Raw genomic sequence first — 23194 nt, forward strand, 5'->3', positions numbered from 1 at the left:
CTATTTTTTTTTCTTTTTTGCGTATATATATATACGCAAAAAAAAAAATAATAATAAAAAAAAAAATATATATATATATATATATATATATATATATATATATATATATATATATATATATATATATATATATATATATATATATATATATGTCAAAGCTGTATATTGACTCCATAAGCTATTATTTGTCAATATAGAAATCTAGAGTGCTAAGAACCTGGCTACATTATGCAGAATTAATGTCACTGACCTCGTAAATAACAGTGTTTTTTAGCCTACAGTATGCTTGTGCTGTCTTTTATGAACACAGGAAGGATTTACCCTTTGTTCTCTGCCAGAGAGGCTGAATGAAACGACACAGTCAGCCATCATTCAGCACCTGTCATTCAGCAACCCCATCTGCTGGGCTCCTGCCTGAACATGTAGAGCCTCTCACCTCAGCCCCCCGTTAAAAGTGCTGGAATCAAAATGTTTGGCTTTGAAGCGAATCTAAAATAGATGGGTGCAATGTCCCATCCCATTTTCTTTTCAGTGCAATATAATGTCTGTGCTTAACACATCTTACAACAGCTTGTAACGGCTACCTCTGCTTGCCTTTGTCAGTGTGAATGTTGGATTAACAGAATTTTTAATACGTGAATTTTTAATGACCATCAATGGCAGTGCCATTGTAAATGTAAGCTTTGTTTAAATTAGTCAACAAAGACCACAAGCAACATTTTTATGAATGCAGTGTTTTTACCAAAATTCAACAGTACTGGATGCCAATCTGCTAATTCATAGAGGTACAGATGAAAAATGTAATGTAAAGAAATAGATGTAAATAAACATAAACATAAATTCTAATTTTGGGGTGAACTATCCCTTTAAGCAGTTGAAGGAATGTTATTTTCATGTTAATACAAAAACGTATACCTTATTTTTCATGCTAACAGACTTGTTCATTTTCGAGGCCATGTCTGTTCCCCTGCAAAATGTAAGTTAGGCTTGACTCATTTGTGTACATTATTTATTTGAGGCCAGAAGAATATCTAACAGCATGAAATAAAAAGAGCTTTGAACATTTATCAACATTTTATTTCTTCAAATTATCTACCATTTGTACATAGATGCAGTGCTTGAAGTGGGCCGCTATGCACCGGTACGCAGTACCAGCACTCAAATATTTTAGTCGCACTGTCGTACATTTCTGACATGTTGCCAGTACTAAGTTAAAGCATCAGTGTCTGGAACACAATGATATTTTGGATGAAAACTGGGAGCCTTGTGACTATCCCATAGACTGCCAAGTAAAAAACAGTGTCACGGTCCAGAGAAGTATGAAAAGCATCATCAGAATAGTTCATTTGCCATCAGTGGATCAACCGTAATGTTATGAAGCGACAAGAATACTTTTTGTAAGCAAATAAAACAAAAATAATGACTTTATTCAACAATTATTCTCCTCTGTGTCTCTCTACATTACCGTAGCGCCATTTCGGAGAATATGAACTGAGCACAGGCAGCATATGCTCTTCTGTGTCAGCTGCACCACAAGGATATGCTTTCTACATGTACTGACGATTTGATTTGAAAGAAAACAGTGCATCCTTTTGGCGGATACAGTTGAACTACTGATGGCAGATGGACTATTCTCTGACGATGCTTTTCATCCTTTTCTGGACCATGACAGTCTATTTTACACAAGCCTCTTGGTTTTCATCCAGAATATCTTAAATTGTGTTCCAAAGACGAACTAAGCTTTTATGGGTTTGGAACGACATGGGGCGAATGACAAAATTTTCATTTTGGGGTGGCATATCCCTTTAAGGCAGCAGGTTTAGTGGTCTTTTGGCATCTCCCTGTGGTCCTGTTTGGTATCGCAAATTAACTGTTGCTTATTTTTATTTAAAATGCTCTAAACAGTTTTCTTTCTTTCTTTTGGCATTATATACAATACATTGGGAATTAGGAAAATGTATTTAAGTATTTTTTGGGGGGTGGGGTATACCGGAACTTCTTTTTCTCCACTTCAAGCACTGTATTGATCAAAGAGGATTGATTGTTCCCCATAACATTCAGACTTTCTCTCTAAACTACAAAGAATCCATGTACAAAAAAATTTTCAGGAAAAAAACATTAACATTTTTAATATGTTAATATAAATGTAAAACTGTAACAAATTAAGTACATACATGCACTACCTACATTCAGTTCATGTTTTTTTTCATGAGGGGGTGGGATGTTATATTTACATTTGTTGGGTTATATACATTTTTTACATCATATAACTATACCCCGATGCTGAGCTACATTTTAATTCGTTTAAACATTCATGACAGGTGTAAGTTTGAGTGAACTCTGAGGGTGAATGCCGTTGGATTGGAGCTTTTCAAGGTTCTGAAGGAAACCACGATCCTTCAGTCCTTTAAGTATTGCTGAGTTACTGGAGGTTACACTCATATGTGTCCTGCAAATAATCAATGAAAAAGCAAAATATTAAATCTGGGATGAAATCCATAAAACGTTCAGATATGTATCTCCAAATATAAATAAATGGCAAGTGTTACTGGCAACCATGAACCCTTGAGATATACTTAGAGCTTGGTTTTGATTGCAGTATAAATATTTAAAGCTGCAATCTGTAACTTTTGGGGTTAAAAATTACCCGAAATCAATATTTGTGCAAGTACGTAACCAGCCAGTGTTCAAAACGGATCATTTATAATAATTATAACTCAATGATGACTAAACTAATTTGGGTAGGTTTTCATTGGAAATTTGAAATTTTTCATTGCATCATGTCTGTAAACATGAAGTTAACTACTTTATGGCTACTAGGCTATTGCATGTGAGGATCCTGCAGGTGGCGGATCGTTTATAGGCTTTTCTCACAGCAAAATAATTAAATGTATCAGTTTTATAGCAGATTGTAAACCAGAAAGGATTATGTGTTCATGAAACACATGTGAATTAAATAAAATTTGAACCAAGTGTATTTAAGAGTAAATTATAATCAAATTATAATTATAGTTTTAAATATGCTTCTGATTACAGATAGTCTGGGATTATACAAGATTTGTATTTTAAAGACAACCAGTTTGAAGGGAGCATAGTTTGCTTTTTGGGAAAAAAAAAAAATCTTAATATGAAATTTGAATGGTATGAAAATTAGAGATTAGACTGTAAAGAAATTTGAATCTACACACTAAAACACACTATACTCAGTCATGCAATGCTGATGTTGTTAACATTAATAATTTGAGAATAAAGTATAACAATAATAATAATTTGCATGGTTTGATGTGATATGAGGTAACTGATATTTATATAAAATCAACACTGGTAGCGCAATCTATTGCTTTATATGCGTCTTTCCTTTGTTGGTCAGAACAAACGTAGAAGACTTGTTACTTGTTCAGATGACAATATATGGTGAAAATTCTTATTTTTGACATACTTCCAAGACGTAAGCTACAATCTTTGATTGCGAAGGACTGGCACACATAACTCCTCAAAACATTAGATTCATCCATGCTGGAGCCGTGCCGGTGCACGACCCATGCAAGAAAGATAATTCCGCAAACAGCTGCAATTGCAGGTTTTCAAACAGAGATGGCGACAAAGAGGCAAAATTTACCGCAGCTTTAAGTAGAACTTTCAATTGTAACAATCATTAAAGGGATAGTTTACCCAAAAATTTTAATTCTGTAATTAATTACTCACCTTTATGTTGTTCCAAACCTGTAAAACCTTTGTTTATCCTACTACACAAATTAAGACATTTTTTATTAAATTTGAGAGCTTTATCACCCTACACAGACCGCAATGCAACTAATATGTTAAAGGGCCAGAAATGCAGTAAGGACATTGATAAAACAGTCTATGTGTCATCAGTGGTTAAACTGTAATGTTATGAAACTTTGAGAATACTTTTTGTGAGCAAAGAAAATAATTCAAAATATTATTTTTTTCTGTGTAGATCTTTGACACTCGTTTACAAAAGTAAATGATGCATGCATTTGGTGCTGCTGACACTGGAGCCGATGTTTGTGTTCCGAAAATAAATGAAGATCTTACGGGTTTGGAATGACATGAGAGTGAGTAATTACTGACAATTTCCATTTTTGGGTGAACTATCCCTTTAAGTGATTACATTTATGTATCAAATGCACGAGTAATCTCAGACTAACCTTGGAGAGTCAATCCCACTATCAGCTGTGCAGCTTTGACTCTCTGTGGTTTCTCCTGCACAAGCCCCTGTAGGGTCATTTATGCTTGCAATGATGTTGCCAGCATCCTCAGATGTCTCATTTGTTCTCTGATGGCAGTCTTTTAATTCTGGGTGACAGATCCAGTGGTCAGATTTGCCAGCATCTGCTTCATCTGCAGATTTATGTATGGTCTCAGAATTGGACTCCACTTCACTTGTTTGACAGTAGTCAAAAATGCTGCTTTCCAGGGCTTCGGTATGTTCATCAACTGCCAAACTGAATTCTTGTGGTCTTTTCCTCAGACCCTGGATTTCTTGTTTGGAGTTAGCACTTTTCTCAAGGATCTGGTGATTAGAAGACTGCCAACTGTACTCATTCGACTTGTATGTGGCTCTGGTGGGTTTTCGATGAGCATGTTCCTCTATGAAATGTTTATCCCAACCACCATCTGCACAGACAGGCTCATGGCAACGAGCTTTGCCGGTCTGTGATATCTCACAGTCAACGCATTCCTCATGCAGGCACACAGAGCTACATCCATCTTCATCCTCCACTGTCTTTTGATAGATGCGATATTCATCATCTGTATAAACTTCACTCTCAGTCTGGCTTGTGTTTCTGGCCAGTGTCTGACCATCTGACAGCTGAAGGCTAGTAATATTGACAATTTTCTGGTGTGAGGACAGCAGATCAGGACGGTGATTTGACTCTTCTTTACTGTTAAGTAGATGTAGGGAAAGTCTACGTTGGTTTGTAGGTTTAGGCCACAAGAGGGGTACTTCTGTTGTACCACAATGTGTTGCATGATCGTCAATGTTCTTTCGGTCAGGAACATTTCTCAAGTCTCCACCCTGATGTTTAATTTCTTTTACTTTGCCATGTCTGAACTCCCTGCTTCGGACTTTATTCTCTCTCAACCTAATTTTGTCCTCTATCCTCAAAGTGCTGCTCTCAGGGTACGCCAAGCTGTAATCCTCACAAAGCTCTTGAACTTGTTGAACATCCAGCGTGGAGTCTACAGTCGGTGCACGTTCATGGAGCTGTTCACAGACTGCGTCCTTCAGTGTGTGAGATTTCTCCACACTGTCAGCCATTGCTTTGGGCCGGTGAGGATCCCAGGACTTTGACCTGTGACCTGGTCTTTCCCGTCGTCCGGAGGTTGGAATCTTGGCTTCCCTCCTCTTTTGTTCTTTATGGCTGATGTTTGTTTCCACATCTCTTCCTGGCAATCCCAGAAACGGGTTATCTATCCGTTTCTTGTAAACACATTTGGGATTCAGATTGGTACTTTCTTCCTGATTGTCAGGTTCATCCAAAGCCAACTCTGGTCTGTGGTGAGATAGAATTTGATCATCTGCCTCTAAATCTTCAGCACATTGCAAGGTTCTACACTTTGCCCTTTGTTTCTCTTTGGATGTAGGTACTCTTCTCCTGCTGCGAGTAGCTCTAGGGGCTGATTTCTTCCCCACAGGCTTTGAGGTATGATGCCTCTGGATAGACAGAAGAGCTTCGGTGGAAATGCCCTTGTCCACAGCTTTCTCCATTGCTCTCTCAGGTTTCTCCTCAAGCTTCTTCATAAGAACCGTGTGTTTCACTAGATTGTCTACTGTCAGATCTGGGTTGATCCGTTTGATGATGGCATGTTCTAGATCTCTGGGGAGGTTGTTTAAGTCATCCTCATCCCTGACAGGCCATTCCTCCGGTGGGAATTGTCCAGAGAATGTGGCATATTCTTTCTTCGACTTGTTCTCCTTTTTCCCCGTGTTTCGCCGGAAGAGGTTAAGTCCAAATTTGCGTCCAGCCTTCTCCTTGTCCTTGCGGCTTGTGTTGGTGGATTTACTAATCTCACTGGGCTGGTAATCTGCAGTAGACGTGGACTGGTGCTGAATCGAAGGTTTTTGTTCTTTGGGCCACTTGAGGCTTTTACCAGCACACTCACTGATGTTGATGGATTGGTGATCTTGGACAGACGGCAGTACAATGGACGGAGAGGTGAAGCAGCTACAGGACTTACAGTGGGCCATGACAGGAACCTCAGTAGAGGTGTCCATGCAGCTCTCATTACTCACCAGGTACGTGATGGGAGGAGGTGATGGCAGGTCATTGTCGCCAGCACTCCACCAATTCCTCTCTTTCACCATGTTGTTGGTAATGAAGTATGTTTGAGGGGTGACTACAAAGTAGCCCTCACCAGTGTGATAGATCTTCCTCTCTTTGATAAGAGCTCCCAGAGCACTGTACAGGATATCTTGAGTGGGAATGGTCATTCCTTAAACAGATTTTATTTGTGTGAATATAGAGCTTTCATAATGTATATGAATTCAAATAAAAATGTAAGAAGGTAGTGTACAAGGAAGCAGAGTAAATTGAAACACAGCGTACTATTGTGTTACCTGGGTGTGCTTTCATCATGTGATTGATCAATGCTTCCTGATTAACAACCACATTGGCGGCATTCATGTCCGATATGACAGAGCACAGTATTTCAGACAGTGGAATATACTGAGACTGGGAAATTGGTGACATCTGCACAGGGGACAGATCACCTGTGAAAAAATGAAAAATAGAACATAGTCAGTTGAAGTCAATTTAAAAGATGTATTTTAAATAAATTTTTACACATAATAGATTATAAAATAGTCGGTTGCACTTTATTTTACAGTACGTGTACTAACATGTACTTCTAGTGTACTTACAGTGTATTTATCTAAGAAAGTTCTGGTAATACAAGGTAACTACATGGGGTAGGGTTAGGTTCAGGGTTAGTACCTAGTTATTACATAGTTATTGTAATTACAATAATAAGTACATAGTATGTACATGAGGAACAGGACTGTAAAATAAAGTGCTACCAAATATTCTTTAATTGATAAAGCGGCTCTTAAATACACCATGAGATTGATTGATAGAAAACAACAAATCCTAAAATCCACAAAGGACTAAAGTTTAATCACAAATGAAATGGAATAATTACAGGTGGAGTATTTAGACCAACACACAATGAATAAATCACTAAACTAATCCTTAAAAAACTAAATTACCTGTAAATAATTTTACTTGATTCTCCCAAAGCCTGATTTTTTTTTTACATTTACAATCAAATAAAGTGTGAGATATAAAAGAAATAAAGAACTCACGCTTGTGTATCGTAAATCATAGGTTTCTTGCTTCATGGTATTTCCCCAATTAGGCAAGTACTGATTAGACATTAATACTGATTGTGGAAATATTTTGGAACAAACAACATATAAGTGGTCAAGTATGTATGTGAAAGCTGTCACTGTCAACATCTAATGCATTTTCAAACTTTTCTGTTTTGACCACTGATCAGAAGTAAATTCTTCAGTTTTTTGTGAACACAGATAGAGCCAAAGTATGGATTATTAACTAGGGATGACTACATTAAATGCGGAACACTTGCCCAGCACTGACTTTCCATTCTGTTGTTGATTAATCAACCAAAGCTCAGGTACAACATACTACCACCATAGAGTTCATCAGTAACTAAAGGGCCAAACTCTCTCAAACCTGGACATTTTATTGGTTGATTCCAATACAGCTTATCTTATTTTGTCAAAACATATATAACATATAGGTGAAAAAACACATATGGTGAGTCAGTGAATGTTCATGTTCATATTATTAATATTATTATCTTTTGCCATATATCTAATGCCATCTACTTCCAGTGGCCTTTTTTGTGTGCCTTTTTTTAATTTTCTACAGGCACTAGGAACTATTGTAAACAATTGTGACCCTCACATACTTGTACAACTTGTTATTGCTAGTGTCTATTGGCTATATGATTCCTATTTACACAATAAAAAAAAAATATATATATATATATATTTGTTACTGCATTACTAGTTTTATTTATGCAAAAATAAATGGGAAAGGCATTATCAGTTTTACAAGTAGCCACTCCTATTACTGATCTGCACTTTTAGCTTCATTCATCTGCTAGTTCACATTCAATTTCTGACTTTCTGCATGCTTATCAACTAATCCATTTTCCTTTGTTGTAAGGAAGCCCAGTCATAATAGTAAGCTGAAACAACGGCTTCCACTTTTGACACTGTTTTCCATGGGAAAAACATCCTGTCCACGGTCTCAAACAGGAAACATCCTAAGGTCTCTGACCACATGTAGTTTGAGACATTGATGCATGCACTTAATAAATCAATCCTTGTCTTCCTTCATTTTCAGGGAAGTGAACATCCTTAGGTTGTCCTTTGGATGTATATAATTGTTTAGATGCTTTAACTGCAGAAACAATTCTAGAAAACAAAAACAACTTTTTAGGAGTAAGTGGGTTCCAATATTCTTTTCAGACAGAAAGCGGGAAACGTTTTGCACAACAACTGAGAGAGAATCAATTGAGCTGGCATGATGTTGTTACTAAGGACACATGTACCCTTAATTCCTCTCTCCTAGGAAACACCCCAGGCTCATTGTATCATGAAGCTGTTCTGAAAACATTAAGACCTTTTTTCACAGGAATACCTCACCAGGTACCATGGCAGCCATGTCACACTGCAGACAGTGGAAAGGAAGATGTAGAAAGGGAGTGGGACAAGTTTCTTAATTTACAAATTACAAATGAATATAAAAAAAATAACCAGTGGTTGACATTTAAGCATAAATTAATTAGAGTAAACCAGATTTGAAAATCACATGTGAATGTCTTGTGCATGGCTGCTCAAATACCCATTTTGTCTTTATCACATTACACTACAGCTCTTGCCGCTTCTCACACAGGTCATAGCAGGCCACTTTCATGATACTGAAATGACAAATAAGGCCATCAGATCACTTGATCACACAAAAAATAAATAGTAAATAAAGACAATCATAAATTAAACATAAGATATGGAAAACAAAACATATTTCAAATAAAAATATATCATTAAATAGCTTTAGACATTACAATTTCTACAGTCATGTGATCTACAACATATACAAAATACTGCAATATCTTCATCCTTTATTGCTATATTTTATAATATTGTATTGTTGTTTAATGTGAAAATCTATATACCGTAATCTATCCACACAGATATTTAATAATCAATTTAAATGCTGATTATCCAAGTTTGTCAGTTTATAAACTCTTAGTAAAACAACAATAAGTGCATTTTTATATTTTTATTTCAGTTTTGATAACTGGTTTGTATTTACAAATTTTACATACAAAAAAAGGAAATAAATAAAAGTGAGCCTTTTCATGTCAAGAAAGAGAAAGGTTAACCAAAACAACTTAAATATTGTTTGAGATTATGTTAAAAGAATATGGTCAGCTATGGGTGTCAAACTTCACAGAACGAAACCACAGAGGTAATTAACATGTAAGTGCTCTGTTGATTCAAGAAACACACATATACACCACATGTAAGGTGCTGTTCAGTGCCCATGTGCTTGTACTAATAAATACAAGATTTGAAAGTGGTAAGGTTTATTCCTTGTCACAGCTCTAACCACTGCTTACATTATCCTATCTGAACCACCTTAAGTGGCTGAAACAACAAAAATACACAGTGGACTGAAGTGAAAGAAGGCAGGAAAAAGAAAAAGGTAACTTGATAATGCCACACATGTTGTTTCACCCCCTATAGGCAACTTCCTGCCTCTGAGGAATTCTGTGCTTCATGGGTGGCTGAAATCATATGCTTTTCTAGGTGTCATACATTAAAAGTACACTGAAGATTTGATTAGGTTTTAAACATTTTGACCCCACATGACTTACTGACAAATTCAACTGAAAGATTTAACTGATTCTGATTCGATTTTTTTAACTAGTTTACTATAAAACATACCTTTTACAAAGCCCTCTCAAGAATAAAGAAAGTGCTGCATGATAAGTGGGTTATCTATGGTTAACCTGAACAAGAAATGTCTGAATGATATTTTTAAGACATTAAAGTTCATGTTTGAAGGAAACTGGATAGAGCGAATGGTACAGACTTCAAGCACACTTTGACTTTAGTAGACTTCACAATGGAAATGTGTATATTTACAAAACAAATTCTTATTCACATAAAAAATATACAAGTTCTTCACATTAAAACTTTGAATCTTAAAAGCATTTTGCAAAGAGAAAAATGTGCATCCGTCCCCCACGCTGTCTTTCAGATCTCCAGACATGCACCACAGCCACCTGAAAGTTATGAGGTACTTTAAAAGACCAAGCCCCAACCTCCTAAAATGCCCTCTTAAAACGGGCCTGAAACATGATACACTATCAGGACATCACAGCTCTTTTACCGCCAAAACATTATGCATGCATGATTACATTTTCACACAGAGGTCAAAAACAAGACGATGCATCTATGCCTTAAATACATAACAGTTAAAGCTTCTGTGGAGATGGTTGAGTTCTTCCACTGGGAACTGAAACATTAATACCAATAAGCGTTCATGCCTTCAGATCATGCAAATCACTTTCCCTAATGCTGAGATGCTCTATTAAAACAGAACACAATGAAGTAAGCGGAGTCATTTGTTGCACACTTAAATTTCAGCTTTTGCTTTTTCAGTTTTGCATGTTGTTGTTGGTGGATTAATGAAAATGTTTTTGTGCTTTCATTAGTAGCTGTAGGGTTCCTGGTCACACCTTTTACTATGAAGGTTTTACAATGCTTTGCCTGCCATGTCAAAAGTTAAAAAGGCCCATAAATCCAAAAAGGCCATTGATATTTATCCCTTTCAGCCACTCACAAACATTCTTGATAGTTAACACACCTCTCACAGAATGTGTCTGGTGTAGTTTTGAAATGAAACACTTGGCTTAAATGTTAACCATGTCAAATGTTCCAAGGGGAAAATGAAGTTCTCCTTATCCTCCCACACAGGCATGATGGATGGTTGCTGGTTTGTTAGACTGATTAAAAAGCCATTTACAATGTTTACATTCTTCATGATACTCTGTGGACTTGTGTACTCCTTTACAGAAGCAGAAGAAACTGCTTCACGCTGATACGATGCTGACAAAATATGTCTCCGTGTCTATGCTGTCATTTTGAACAAATGGTATGTGATTAGTAGGTACTTTATCATCTTACAGCTGTTTCAGTGATGGACACTGACAAACTCACAATGTACAACGAAATTGAGTGATTAAACCACTATTTTGACTTTGTGAGAAGTTAAAAAGTCCCTCAGATAAATATGTTCTAAAAAGCCCCACCAGCTTGCTGTCCTGTATTGAAGAGAATAATGTTTTGTACATAGCATGTTGTATCAGGTCTCCTGAAAGGAGCTCATTCTCAATTGGCAGCATCAGGTTTCAAGCCAAAAGACTAGGGATCCTTTTGAAGTTCATACAAAAATAGGCCATGTTACCTTCCACAGGACAAGCAAATGCTCTTAGACCTTTGGTCTATAGAGCAAGATTAATAAATCATATTGCATGAAACGTGATGTGTTCAGAATAACAATGTCTACACTACCAATCAAAAGTTTGAAGGTCAGTATGATTTTGTTTTTGAACAATATTTTTACTGAGCAAGGATTAGCCAAACAAAAGTGGCAGTAAAGTTTGTGTTACAAAAGTGTTTGAATATTACAAAACAAAAGATTTATATTTGAAATAAAGCTTGTTCTTTCGAACTTTCTATTCTTCAGAGAATCCAGAAAAACTGTATTACGGTTTCCACAAAAACTCTACTGTTAATAATAAATAATTTTGTCAAATCATGATATTAGAATAAAAAATAAAACATTCAGCTTTCCATTACAGGAATAAATTAAATTTAAAATACATAAAAATAGAAAACATTAATTTTAAATTGTAATAATATTACTCAGTATTACTGTATTTTTGATTAAATAAAAGCAGCCTTGGTGAGCTTAAAAGGTTTCAAAAACATTAAGAAAAAAACCTATCTGACCTCAAACTTTTAAACATAAGTGTATATTCCCTCGAAAGCATGCAAATGTGTAATTAATTAAAATACATAAGTATAATTACACATAATAATATATAATACATAATCAAGTAAAATTAAATGCAAAATCTAATTCCAAAAAATCATCTTGATGGTCTCTATAAACTATTTGTTATTCCTCAAGGATTGTCCAGGATTCAGTTTCATTATTACATTAAAGAGATAGGGTGTTTAATACTAGTCTAGTCCTACTAGAAGTTAAAGGAGCCACAATTTAGTGCATTTGTACACCGCTAATCAAGCTCCACGCTTGTAATTTACACCAGATGAGAACTATTTCCTCTGACCATGGCTAAGATTCATCAGATTTTGGGTTTGTTAACCTTACATTTGCAGGCCCTGCATATAGTGAAACGTAATCTTAGCTGCAGCAACTTTATTGCCAAAAGCTTTGTTACAATATCTTGATTTCAATTAAGTAGGAGCATGGAAATGGATTAGTCAGGTCAGGTCTACTCTAGAATACACCACTTACATCGTTTTTGGAAAGGAAATGCATTGAATGGACAAAGGAGGGAAGACCTGTCCTCTAACTGCCAACACATTAGCTGCAATGCTTAATGATAGGAGAGAAGGATAACCTTTTCATTTGTTTATACTGGCCTAGATCACCACCTGGCTGTGAACTACATAAATATGTCATCCAGCCCAGATATGTTCAAGGTGACATGATGAAATATCTCCAGACCACTCATAGAAAAAACCCACAGACAGTTACATATACATGCCGACACACACTCACATGTGCCCAAAACAAATAGTGAGTTCTCAAGCTGAAAAGTCTTGTGTGGTGTTTAGAGAGCATTTGGATGGACATTGGACAGCTTGAATTTTTGGATGTTGAGATAATTGGAGTCAAAGGAAGAGATGCATTTTTTCAAAGTGAAATTAGCTTAAGCAGACAGAAGGACAGAGAAGAGCTTTATGAGAGAATGTTTTAAGACAAGAATGTCATGTCAGGGCTGTTTAACTACACTGATGGATAAAAGATACACAATTTCAACGGGTGAAAAATGGAGAAGTCTGAAAGAAATACACATGACTGCTCATGACAGACTTTGGTTTGGGTGTTTGGTTTATCTTGGAAAACATTCCATTGGTTGCTTTCTTAGAAACCCGATCCAGCTCCACCTTTATCTTCCAGAACCGGATATGTACACAGCATATGTCTCTCATTTATTCTGGCAAATAGGATTAGATAAATCGCTTTAAAAAAGCTTTTAAATAAATAAATATACCTGACATGTTTATCCTGGAATCTCTGGCCATGATGAATTAAAGTTCAAAATTACAGTTGCTCTTTGTCTATAAAAAAAAATAAAACACGTTTATCTTGTATTCTCTGCTTGTGATGATACTGCATGCCGTTTTTTAATATCATTTATTACATTATAATAGTTTTCTGTGTGAATACACATGGATTATCCTATTACACATCATTTATCCTTGAGTATCTGCATGTGATGATATCATATGCAAATCTTACAATATATTTGTGTAAGCAAATTTCTTTCTCCCTTTTATTAGGTTTTTCTTTAATTTGAAGAAAGATTTGCTTTCATGTGAATAAGAAAGCTTTTGTTCTTTTACAAACTCATGAATGTGAACTGAACTGTGCCGCCTCGGTTTACGTTGCACACCTGGAAGTGCTGTGGTCAGCAATGACATCTTTGAGAAAAGCGCTAGGGAGCAATGACCTCTGGTGTCTTGTTAACCAAGAGGGCAGCTTTCAATGCATGAGAACCACGGGGTGTTGACCTCAGGATAAAAGAGTCCAGCACGAAGCCATGTCACGGCTAATGAACGGAGATCTGAGAGATGTAGTAGACATTGCATAAATCTCCAACAAATCAGGCGACTTTGGTAGAGGCACATGTATATTTTCACAGTTAGGTATGAAGATAGCATAAATGTGCACCAACAAACATGGTCCAGCTGATGAAAACTTAAGTTAAACCTGTCACGGTTTTACGCTGCCTGAAGGAATACGGAGTCAAGGATAAACGGAATAAGGCTTTTAATATATCCAACACAGGGGATATCCAACATGGAGCACAGAGGTAGACACACGTAAGTAGCAAGTGAGCACAAGTGAGCTGCAAGTGAGAAATGAAGACCCGACCAAACAGAACTGAAGGACAAGGCTTATGTACAACAGGTAATTGGGGAAACACAGGTGGATGGAATCATTAAATTAACAGGGACATGGAACACATGAGGAAAATAGACACACCTGGGAACTAATCAAACTAGACACGGAAGACAGAAACTGGGTCACGGGCAAAAACACTTTAAATGAGTCCAGGTGTGTGACAGTACTCCCCCCTCCCGGTAGGTGCGTCCTCGCACCGTAGAAACAACAGAGGGAGGCGTGGGTGGGAACTTGGGAGGAGGTTCCGGTGGAGGACGGACTCCCAGGAGGGGGCCAGCAGACAGGGACCACAGAGGGAGGAGGCAGGGAGGAGACAGGAGCAGGAGGAGCCAGATGGTCCACCAGAGACCAGCCAGGACGGAGATCCAAGGTGGAGTCGACGGCGGGAGGAGCCATGGTGAAGGAAGGGTCGACGACACCAGGGGGCCGACAGGCGGAGACTGCACCGATGGGTGAGGAGCCCAAGATGGAGCAGCACAGCCGCAGAGCCAGGGTGACGACGAGGATCCGGAGGGCCTAGGTGGAGCTGAAGGCTCAGGCGACCAAGGTGGAGGCGGGGTCCCGGCAGACCGCTGTGGAGCCGGAGTGACCGAGGATGGAGGTGGAACCGGAGGGAAGGAGGAGCCTGACAGAGCCGGAAGGATGGAGTGACGAGGTGGAACCAGAGGAGTGGAGTCCCGAGGCGGCGGATGGTCGACGACTGACCAAGGTGGAGCCGGAGGGACGAGGGAGCCCGGTGGAGCAGGTGGGATGACAGGCCACGGTGGAGACGAGGGAGCTAAGAGCCAAGGCGGAGCCGCTGGGTCGAAGGACCGAGGAGGAGTCCAGGGCTCGGAGGCTGGAGGCGGAGACAGGGCCTTAACACGCCAAGGCGGAGCTGGAGACTGGCAGTCCAGCGGCGAACCACCGCGCCCCGATGGCGCGGACTGAGGGTGAGCTGCGGGACTGACTGGCACCAGCAGGGATGGCGAGGAACTGGCTGGTCTAGGAGGAGGAGAGAGGAGAAGGATGGGAGGAAGGACAGGAGGAAGGACAGGAGGATCAGGACTGGATGGAACCAGCGAAGGAGTAGAGGGACCAGCAGGTTTGGGAGGAGGCGGGAGAGGGAGGCTGGGAGGGAATACAGGAGACACAGAAGATTCAGGGCTGGGCGGAACCAGCGGTGAAACAGAAAAATCATGGCTGGGCGGAACCAGCGGAGACACAGAAGATTCAGAGCTGGGCGGAACCAGCGGAGACACAGAAGATTCAGAGCTGGGCGGAACCAGCGGAGACACAGAAGATTCAGAGCTGGGCGGAACCAGCGGAGACACAGAAGATTCAGAGCTGGGCGGAACCAGCGGAGAAACAGAAAATTCAGAGCTGGGCGGAACCAGCGGAGACACAGAAGATTCAGAGCTGGGCGGAGCCAGCGGAGAAACAGAAAACTCAGGGCTGGGCGTAACCAGCGGAGAAACAGGAAACTCAGGGCTGGGCGTAACCAGCGGAGAAACAGAAAACTCAGGGCTGGGCGTAACCAGCGGAGAAACAGAAAACTCAGGGCTGGGCGTAACCAGCGGAGAAACAGAAAACTCAGGGCTGGGCGTAACCAGCGGAGAAACAGAAAACTCAGGGCTGGGCGTAACCAGCGGAGAAACAGAAAACTCAGGGCTGGGCGTAACCAGCGGAGAAACAGAAAACTCAGGGCTGGGCGGAACCAGCGGAAATGGAGCAGAGGAAATGACTGGAGGAGGTAGGAGTGGGAGACTGAGAGGGTATACAGGGGAATCAGGGCTGGACGGAACCAGCGGGGAAACAGGAAAATTAGGGATTACCTCCATAGACCAGTCCATCAGATCCAGAGCTTGCACCTTATGACCTTCAGAGACTGTATACAGCTCACCCTCAGTCGCAGGAGTGTGGGCAGGGCTTTCCTCCACGCCCTCGATCTCCACGAGGACTCCCACGATGCACGGTGTTGCCGGCTCACACACCTGGTCAGTCGCGCTCTCGAGTTCCGGCTCCCTGTCAGTGGATGGCTCGGGCTCTGCGGCTGCGGTGGGCTCTGGCTCCGTGTAGCGAGTTGGTGGCTGGCTGGTCTCTGGGTCGGGAGTGGGGCTGGCGAGGTCCTCTATGGGGCAGACGGTGAGAGATGAGCCATTTCTCGCCAGAGTCCACTCCACGTATGCGGCGAAATCCTCCCGAGGACCATCTTCGGACGACAACGCTCTGCATTTGGAGTTCAGGCTGGTGTTGTAGAAGGTGCAGAGCGCGCCGTCCGGGTAGCTGGTGGCATTAGCTAATAGGAGAAACTGTCTGGTATGGTCCTCGAGAGAACGTCCTTCCTGCTTCAGCAGGAGGATGAGGAATTCGGGACGATAGAGGGGATCCATAGAAACACTAAGAAAAGAAAAGACTTTGATAACACAAAAACAAAACGGAGGGAAGAACACGCAGTTTTCTATTTTCTCTTATGCGGTCGGGTCTTCTGTCACGGTATTTACGCTGCCTGAAGGAATACGGAGTCAAGGATAAACGGAATAAGGCTTTTAATATATCCAACACAGGGGATATCCAACATGGAGCACAGAGGTAGACACACGTAAGTAGCAAGTGAGCACAAGTGAGCTGCAAGTGAGAAATGAAGACCCGACCAAACAGAACTGAAGGACAAGGCTTATGTACAACAGGTAATTGGGGAAACACAGGTGGATGGAATCATTAAATTAACAGGGACATGGAACACATGAGGAAAATAGACACACCTGGGAACTAATCAAACTAGACACGGAAGACAGAAACTGGGTCACGGGCAAAAACACTTTAAATGAGTCCAGGTGTGTGACAAAACCAGATGGCATGGTAAGTTTTTGTAAAAATAAGTGAGGTTAATTGTGCTCAACATCACTGAACACCTCATTAGAACTTAGATGTTATACACGTCTGAGTATGACAGCATGATCCACAGCTCCTCAATAATGCAGAGACTTCAGTCAGCCATTGTGAGCAACTCAGATTTCAGCAGACAAGGGTAAAGCAGCCTTGCATTTCTTGTTTCTGCAAATGATTTTTACAGTCATCATCCTAAATTTCTGTAGTTCAGTGCATATTATTTCTGCACCTCCAATTCTAATTAGCTTCACTGATCAATGATGCATGAAGAATTCTCTGTATCCTCATCCTTTTGCCATTCCCAACCGAACCACATTTTGTTAATAATTCCATGGAACATGCCATCTTTACGCTCTTCTTCCCAAAAAAAGTCAGTTCATAGTAATCAGAGAATGTCAAAAAAGACACAAACATCAAAAATAAAATGCTAATTCATAAAAGTATTAATTAAAACATCATAATAGACGTTCATTTGACCTGTACACTATACTCCAAAAATGTTTTAGTTATAAAATAGCTATGACATAACAAATTAAACATATCTGCATCCAGAAACTTTTTACTTTCTATTGCCGTTTTGGCTTAAACAACATGCCATTTTTGGATCTAGACACAGATGCAGGCTACATAAAAACTTTGGAGGTGAATATTTTTCTGCATTTAAAATTATACAATAAGGGCATGTGGGTTTGGAAAGACTTTAGGTGGGCAAATGACGACAGATTTATCTTTTTTTTTAATGAATAAGTCATGAAAATAGTGGTCTAAATCGATATAAATGTATTTATTATATTATAAAGAGCACACAAAAGACACAAGCCTAAGATGAAAAGGTCAATGAGTATCATGAGCAAGAGGTTAAAAAAGCACAGCAGACCCCATGAACAATCCGTCTTTTCACTTAATGTATACAGATAATCAGGAGGACAGAGAGGGAGGCAGGCTCATTCATCATCCCATCTGCTGATGGCTAATCACAGCCACTAACCCGTTCCTGCTGACTAAACACAGGCCTAGAAAAACACTGAAAGGATTCAAAGTACTGAAAGTACATATAGAGTGATGTTTAAAAAAAAGCTCTTGGAGGTGCTAAGTACCAATGCCCTTATGAACTTATTTACAGTTATACATCTTTCCAATACTTTTATCAAACCATACCTAAATCATTGCCAACAGAAAAACCAGGCGCCGTCTCCAGACAACAATAAAACAACTCTATGGTACCACCCTGACAATGAAACAAGGGACATCGGCTCCAGTGGCCAAGCTATTAACCCGGCTGGTGGACAAACTGGACAGGACATAACTCAGCACCATGGGCATCAGTGAATGGATAATAAATTGCAAAAGACACTGGGTCTTGGCTCACGTCACCACACCGGCCAACCTGACCTGAGGTCTTAACATTTTTTTTATATATATATATATATATATATGTGTGAGAGTGTGCTTCCAATTTCCGACTGAAAATGAAACAAATGAAGAAAAAAAAAACTGTGGGCTTTAGCTCCCTCTTCTCCCAGTCCCACAACTGTGTGGTCCTAGCACAAAAATGCCCTAGTTAAACTATACCCAATGTGTTAACATGCACCTTCATCGCTTGTGACAGCAAGAGCAAATGGCGGTTCTTACGATCTGCTTCGTGTTTGCAGTAGGCAAACCAGATGACTCCAAGAAGTAGCAACACCTGAGGCAACACAAGTCCACACTGTCACAAAAGGTCTGTCACCCCAACACATGACCAACGAAAACAATTTCATCCCCAATCAAAACACAATAATAACCAACATGCCACACCAAATCAAGATGCCCCATTTTATTGGTAGTTAACCACTTCGGCTGAAACTGAGCAGTGAGAATTGAGTCAGAGGGAGAGAGTGGGGTTACACAGCTCCACAGAAATCATATTTCCTGTCATCTGGAAATAATGCACTTATGTTGCACGCACACAGTTACGCCTAAAGCATGTTGAGGTCTCAAAGGGAATTGTTGGTCAGGTTAGGTTAAGAGGCTACCTTCTAGAGTGAACGGAAATTATGTGGGTTTTCTATTGTAGCTTGGGAAAAACAATCTGGGGACCTTTTTAGAAAGACAGATGAGGAAGAGGCATTCATAAGGACAGTGAAGTATGTGGATCTCCTATAGAGATCCGCTGGGGAAATGTCCATGAAGTACACCACTGAAGGTTATATTTTGATTTTCTATATTTTGATTTTCTAATCAAATCTGTCAACATTAGTAAGGATCTTTGAGATGATAAAAAATGAGAAATCATTTACAGATCTAGTTTAAAACACATGCCAAGTTCTAAGAAATGCATGTTGGTTTCATTTCTGACAACATTTATGTCATTTTGTACTTTGACTCAAAAACTGTCATATGGTGTAACCTTCATGTAAAATGTACTCATATATTTTCTGTATTTTTAAATGCAAATTAATCATTAACTTAAAAAAAGGTTTTCAAACATACTTTTTTTTTGATGAAACCATATGAATAAACTTTAGGGTTACTTCCATTTGACTTGAACAAAATGTGCCTTTTCACAAAATAGGGGAATTCTTTTTTTTTTTTACACATGACCTTGATACAGAGTAATAAGGGTCTATGGGGTCCTGTCTGTCTATCTATTTAAATATTTTTATTTATGTAGTTTTTTTAATGAATATATGTATTTATACAAATACAAATGTTCATATTTTAGTTATATTTTTTTTATAACTAAAGATCATGCCTTAAAAGATAACAACGTAATAGATCCGGACACAAGAAAAAAAAAGTGTCACAATAATTGTCAGGATCAGAAAAAAAAGTGTCAACCGTGCATGTCTCCTTATCCAGCATGGTCCAAAGTGTTCTTTACCAATTTTACCATGTCACTCGGCTACAAATGTAAAACCCCAATCCTTCCTTAGATTTCGCTCTCGTGGGACTCACTTCTGTAATGCAGTGGTTCTGATCAAGTTTAGTTAAATCTACAGAGTGAGCATGGGCTGTAGACAGAGCCTAGAGGATCCCCATCTCATACCGACCCTGTAAACAGCCAGATGTTGATCACTCACCGACTGCTCTGATGCTGAATCCTCGGGGCGACCTCAGCGCCCTGCGCATCCACGCTTCCCTCAACACCTCCAGGTTATTAGCATTGCCCTGGACGAGAAGCACGGAGTTCTCCAGCCATCCCTGGAAGGAAACTTCCGACACTGCTTTCACGAGTCTTTTATTCCAGAAGCTTCGCGAATTTTGCGATTTAAAGTCCGCAAACACATCCTGTCCGCTGCTGCTGCTCGCGCCGTGTTTGCGGTCCTCGTCCCAACAGAGAACAACAGCGAGCGACGCGCCTGACAGCTGGACCACGCGGTGCTGCACAGACATTTCTGCCTTTAAATTAATCTAATTATACTTGTAGTCTCAGAAATATGGTCTCATTGTCCTATCTGCTTAATCCAACGACTGTAGCGTGTCACATTCCTGGAGAGCAGGACGCCTCGACTAAGTTACATGTGTGTACTTTGGTGTCTACGCTCCCAAGGCAACCGCCGCTGCTGACGAACTGACGCAGGGGAGGCGCGCAGAAGCGCACCAATCAAAACGCTTCTTTAATCATATGGGCGTGTTCGCGTCTGGACTGCCATTGAAAAGAGTCTACAGTAAACAAACAGTGCAGGGAAACTAGGTGGTTAATGTTGCGCTTTATGCAGAGATTTTTTGTCTTTACACCCATAGACAGTTTACACCACAGCATCAAGTAGCCTAAGTGGGAAGATCAAACAATTTTGCTTCAGTTTCAGCTACAAACGAGCAACATATTATTCTATTCACCTTCCTTACATTTTATATTGGATATATTTTACAGCTATATATTTACACAAAAGACTTAAATATTTCCACAATTATTGGCCAAAAATGGCAGAGTATGCTTATATGGAGAAAGTTATGGGGAAACCTGCCATTAAACACACAATTATAGATTAGTGATTAAAATATAAACACAAAACAACTAAATAATTCATGAAATAGCAAAAATGTAAAAGATGACATAGAATATCAACCCAGTGCATTGATCTTACCAACATAGATAGTAATTTGTAACCATGAATTCTGAATAATTAATCTGAAATATAATGAATAATGTAACAATTTTCTATAAACAGACTGTTATTTTGAAACCCGTACAAATTCAATAAATAATTTCCACATATGAATTTCATATCAGATGGTTGAAATCAAACCTGAAGGACTAACATTTGACAGACGGATCAAAGGTGGCTGAAATGTATGTATGAAGAGTGAAGGTCTACCAGTGGAACTGGATATAGTGTTTCCTTGGTGTATGTAATGAATACATCCCCTCTTCCCACCATAAATCATGTTATAGGTAGACGTACATGACCGCACACTCTTTGGAAGTTTGCCATACAACTGATTTAAAGACCCCTGCCAGTCCTCACGTTCAATGAATAAGACTTTGTGTCTTCATGCATCTGTGTTTTAACATGAGTCAAAGCATCTGTCCTGAACACAACCACATCAGGATTACTCATTCTCTTTGTATATATCCAGTTTCTCCAAGGTCAGTTTGATGCAAAGCGTTTATGCTCCGACAAAGCAGAACCATAATCAACATACTGTTTTTAGAGAAAGCATACATTTTATAATGCATTTGGGATTTGAGTGTGTATATATGTGTATTCAACATATAAAGGATTTATTTACAAAAACAGATAAAATAGTTAAAAACAGAGCAATCTGTTTTTGCAAATTAACTCTTCGTATATTCCAAACACCAGAAGTTTTCAAATTCTGTCTTCACAGATTTTCTCATTATCTTTTCAGAAGGATTTTAGGTTTTAGTTAAGTTTAGATGTCCACAGTGGGGTGAAATGGAGTAAACTGCCACCACTGGAGCTAATGGCATGTTGAGTATTGTTGGTCTATTATTTAAAACACACACACACTTGAAACTCTTAGTATAGCCTTTAGTGCAATGTTATAAAATTTACAAATGGCAAAAAAAGTTCTTAGAGCCATATTTTGTCCATTTATTTGGCTTTGACAGGGATTTTCCTTTTTCAGACTGAAATATGAGTCCTTCATTACTGTTTCATTATGAGAGCACATATACCCTCCTGCAGTAAACCGGATCAAAGACACTCTTCACTGCTCCCTGTTAAAACTTTATGGTGCAAGCCGATGTATAAAAGGCAGTTAAGAATTCCATTAGACGTCAGAGAAAAATCAATGTAGAGTTTTTCATTAAAATTATAGGTTTTAACTGAGCAAAATGTATTTTGCACGTGTGTGTGTGATTTTCTGTAAATGAAAAAAAAACCCCGCTGATGTTATGTTTACTCTGTTGTTTGTAATTGACAGTAAACAGCCTAGTCTACAGGATCTGGGGCTGAATAAGCATTTTCAAAGTACATCTTATTATCGCTGTAGGTCAGTTATTTTAGTAATAAAAAAGACATTTTATGTGACACGTAAGACACTGACAAATTATACAATATAAATCAATATGCCAATTCTATTGTGATTTTATTACATTATATGGTAACACTTTATTTTTAATGTTTCACAGTTTTATTATACACTTAAGTACCGAGTAATATTAGTTAACTGCATCTACTTACTATATATGGTTAGAGTTAGGATTAGGGTTTGTCTTAGGGTTACCAGCATGTAATTATGCAAAATTTATTCAGCTCAGAGACTCCACAGATGTATGTGTTTTTCTGATACAGACCGTAGTAAAGTGCTGCACAAAACTCTTCCCAACTCTTGGGGCTGTGGGTTATCCAAACATATTCCCGAACATGGTGAAGTTCACAGTACAGTGAGAGTTTGAAGCCAAGCGCTAGAGTAATTGTAGGGTGTACAACAAGACAGGAACACACACAGGCTCCACTGCAGGTGCATCTAATAATATCTGTTATTAGGGGCGTACACAATGTATTGAATGTTTGCGATGATGAAAAAGGTATATCTCGTATCATGTAAGCCTCAGATTTCTGTGCCGTGTCATCTGTCACCTC

The 23194-nt window shown here is 39.1% G+C and overlaps 1 protein-coding gene across 1 annotated transcript; it reads right to left on the reverse strand.

Moving 5' to 3' along the window:
* Positions 1 to 199: 199 nt before the first annotated feature.
* LOC113057158 (storkhead-box protein 1-like) lies at positions 200 to 20723 on the reverse strand. The gene is made up of 4 exons (XM_026224288.1): positions 20222 to 20723; positions 6587 to 6739; positions 4173 to 6462; positions 200 to 2449 (listed from the first exon to the last, which is right to left on the reverse strand). Exons 1-4 carry the CDS (start codon positions 20532 to 20534, stop codon positions 2305 to 2307), a joined length of 2901 nt encoding a protein of 966 aa, XP_026080073.1. The 5' UTR covers positions 20535 to 20723; the 3' UTR covers positions 200 to 2304.
* Between the last annotated feature and the right edge of the window lie 2471 nt (positions 20724 to 23194).

This window comes from Carassius auratus, chromosome 38 (genome assembly GCF_003368295.1).
Source record: "Carassius auratus strain Wakin chromosome 38, ASM336829v1, whole genome shotgun sequence".
NCBI classification, from domain to species: domain Eukaryota; kingdom Metazoa; phylum Chordata; class Actinopteri; order Cypriniformes; family Cyprinidae; genus Carassius; species Carassius auratus.

Excerpts from the sequence above, each read along its gene's own strand:
- LOC113057158 (XM_026224288.1), bottom strand. The coding sequence starts at position 20,534 with ATGTCTGTGCAGCACCGCGTGGTCCAGCTGTCAGGCGCGTCGCTCGCT. Across the intron at positions 6,463-6,586 it reads CATGATGAAAGCACACCCAG|GAATGACCATTCCCACTCAA; the intron begins GTAACACAATAG and ends AATCTGTTTAAG. Across the intron at positions 2,450-4,172 it reads AGTGGGATTGACTCTCCAAG|GACACATATGAGTGTAACCT; the intron begins GTTAGTCTGAGA and ends GATTATTTGCAG.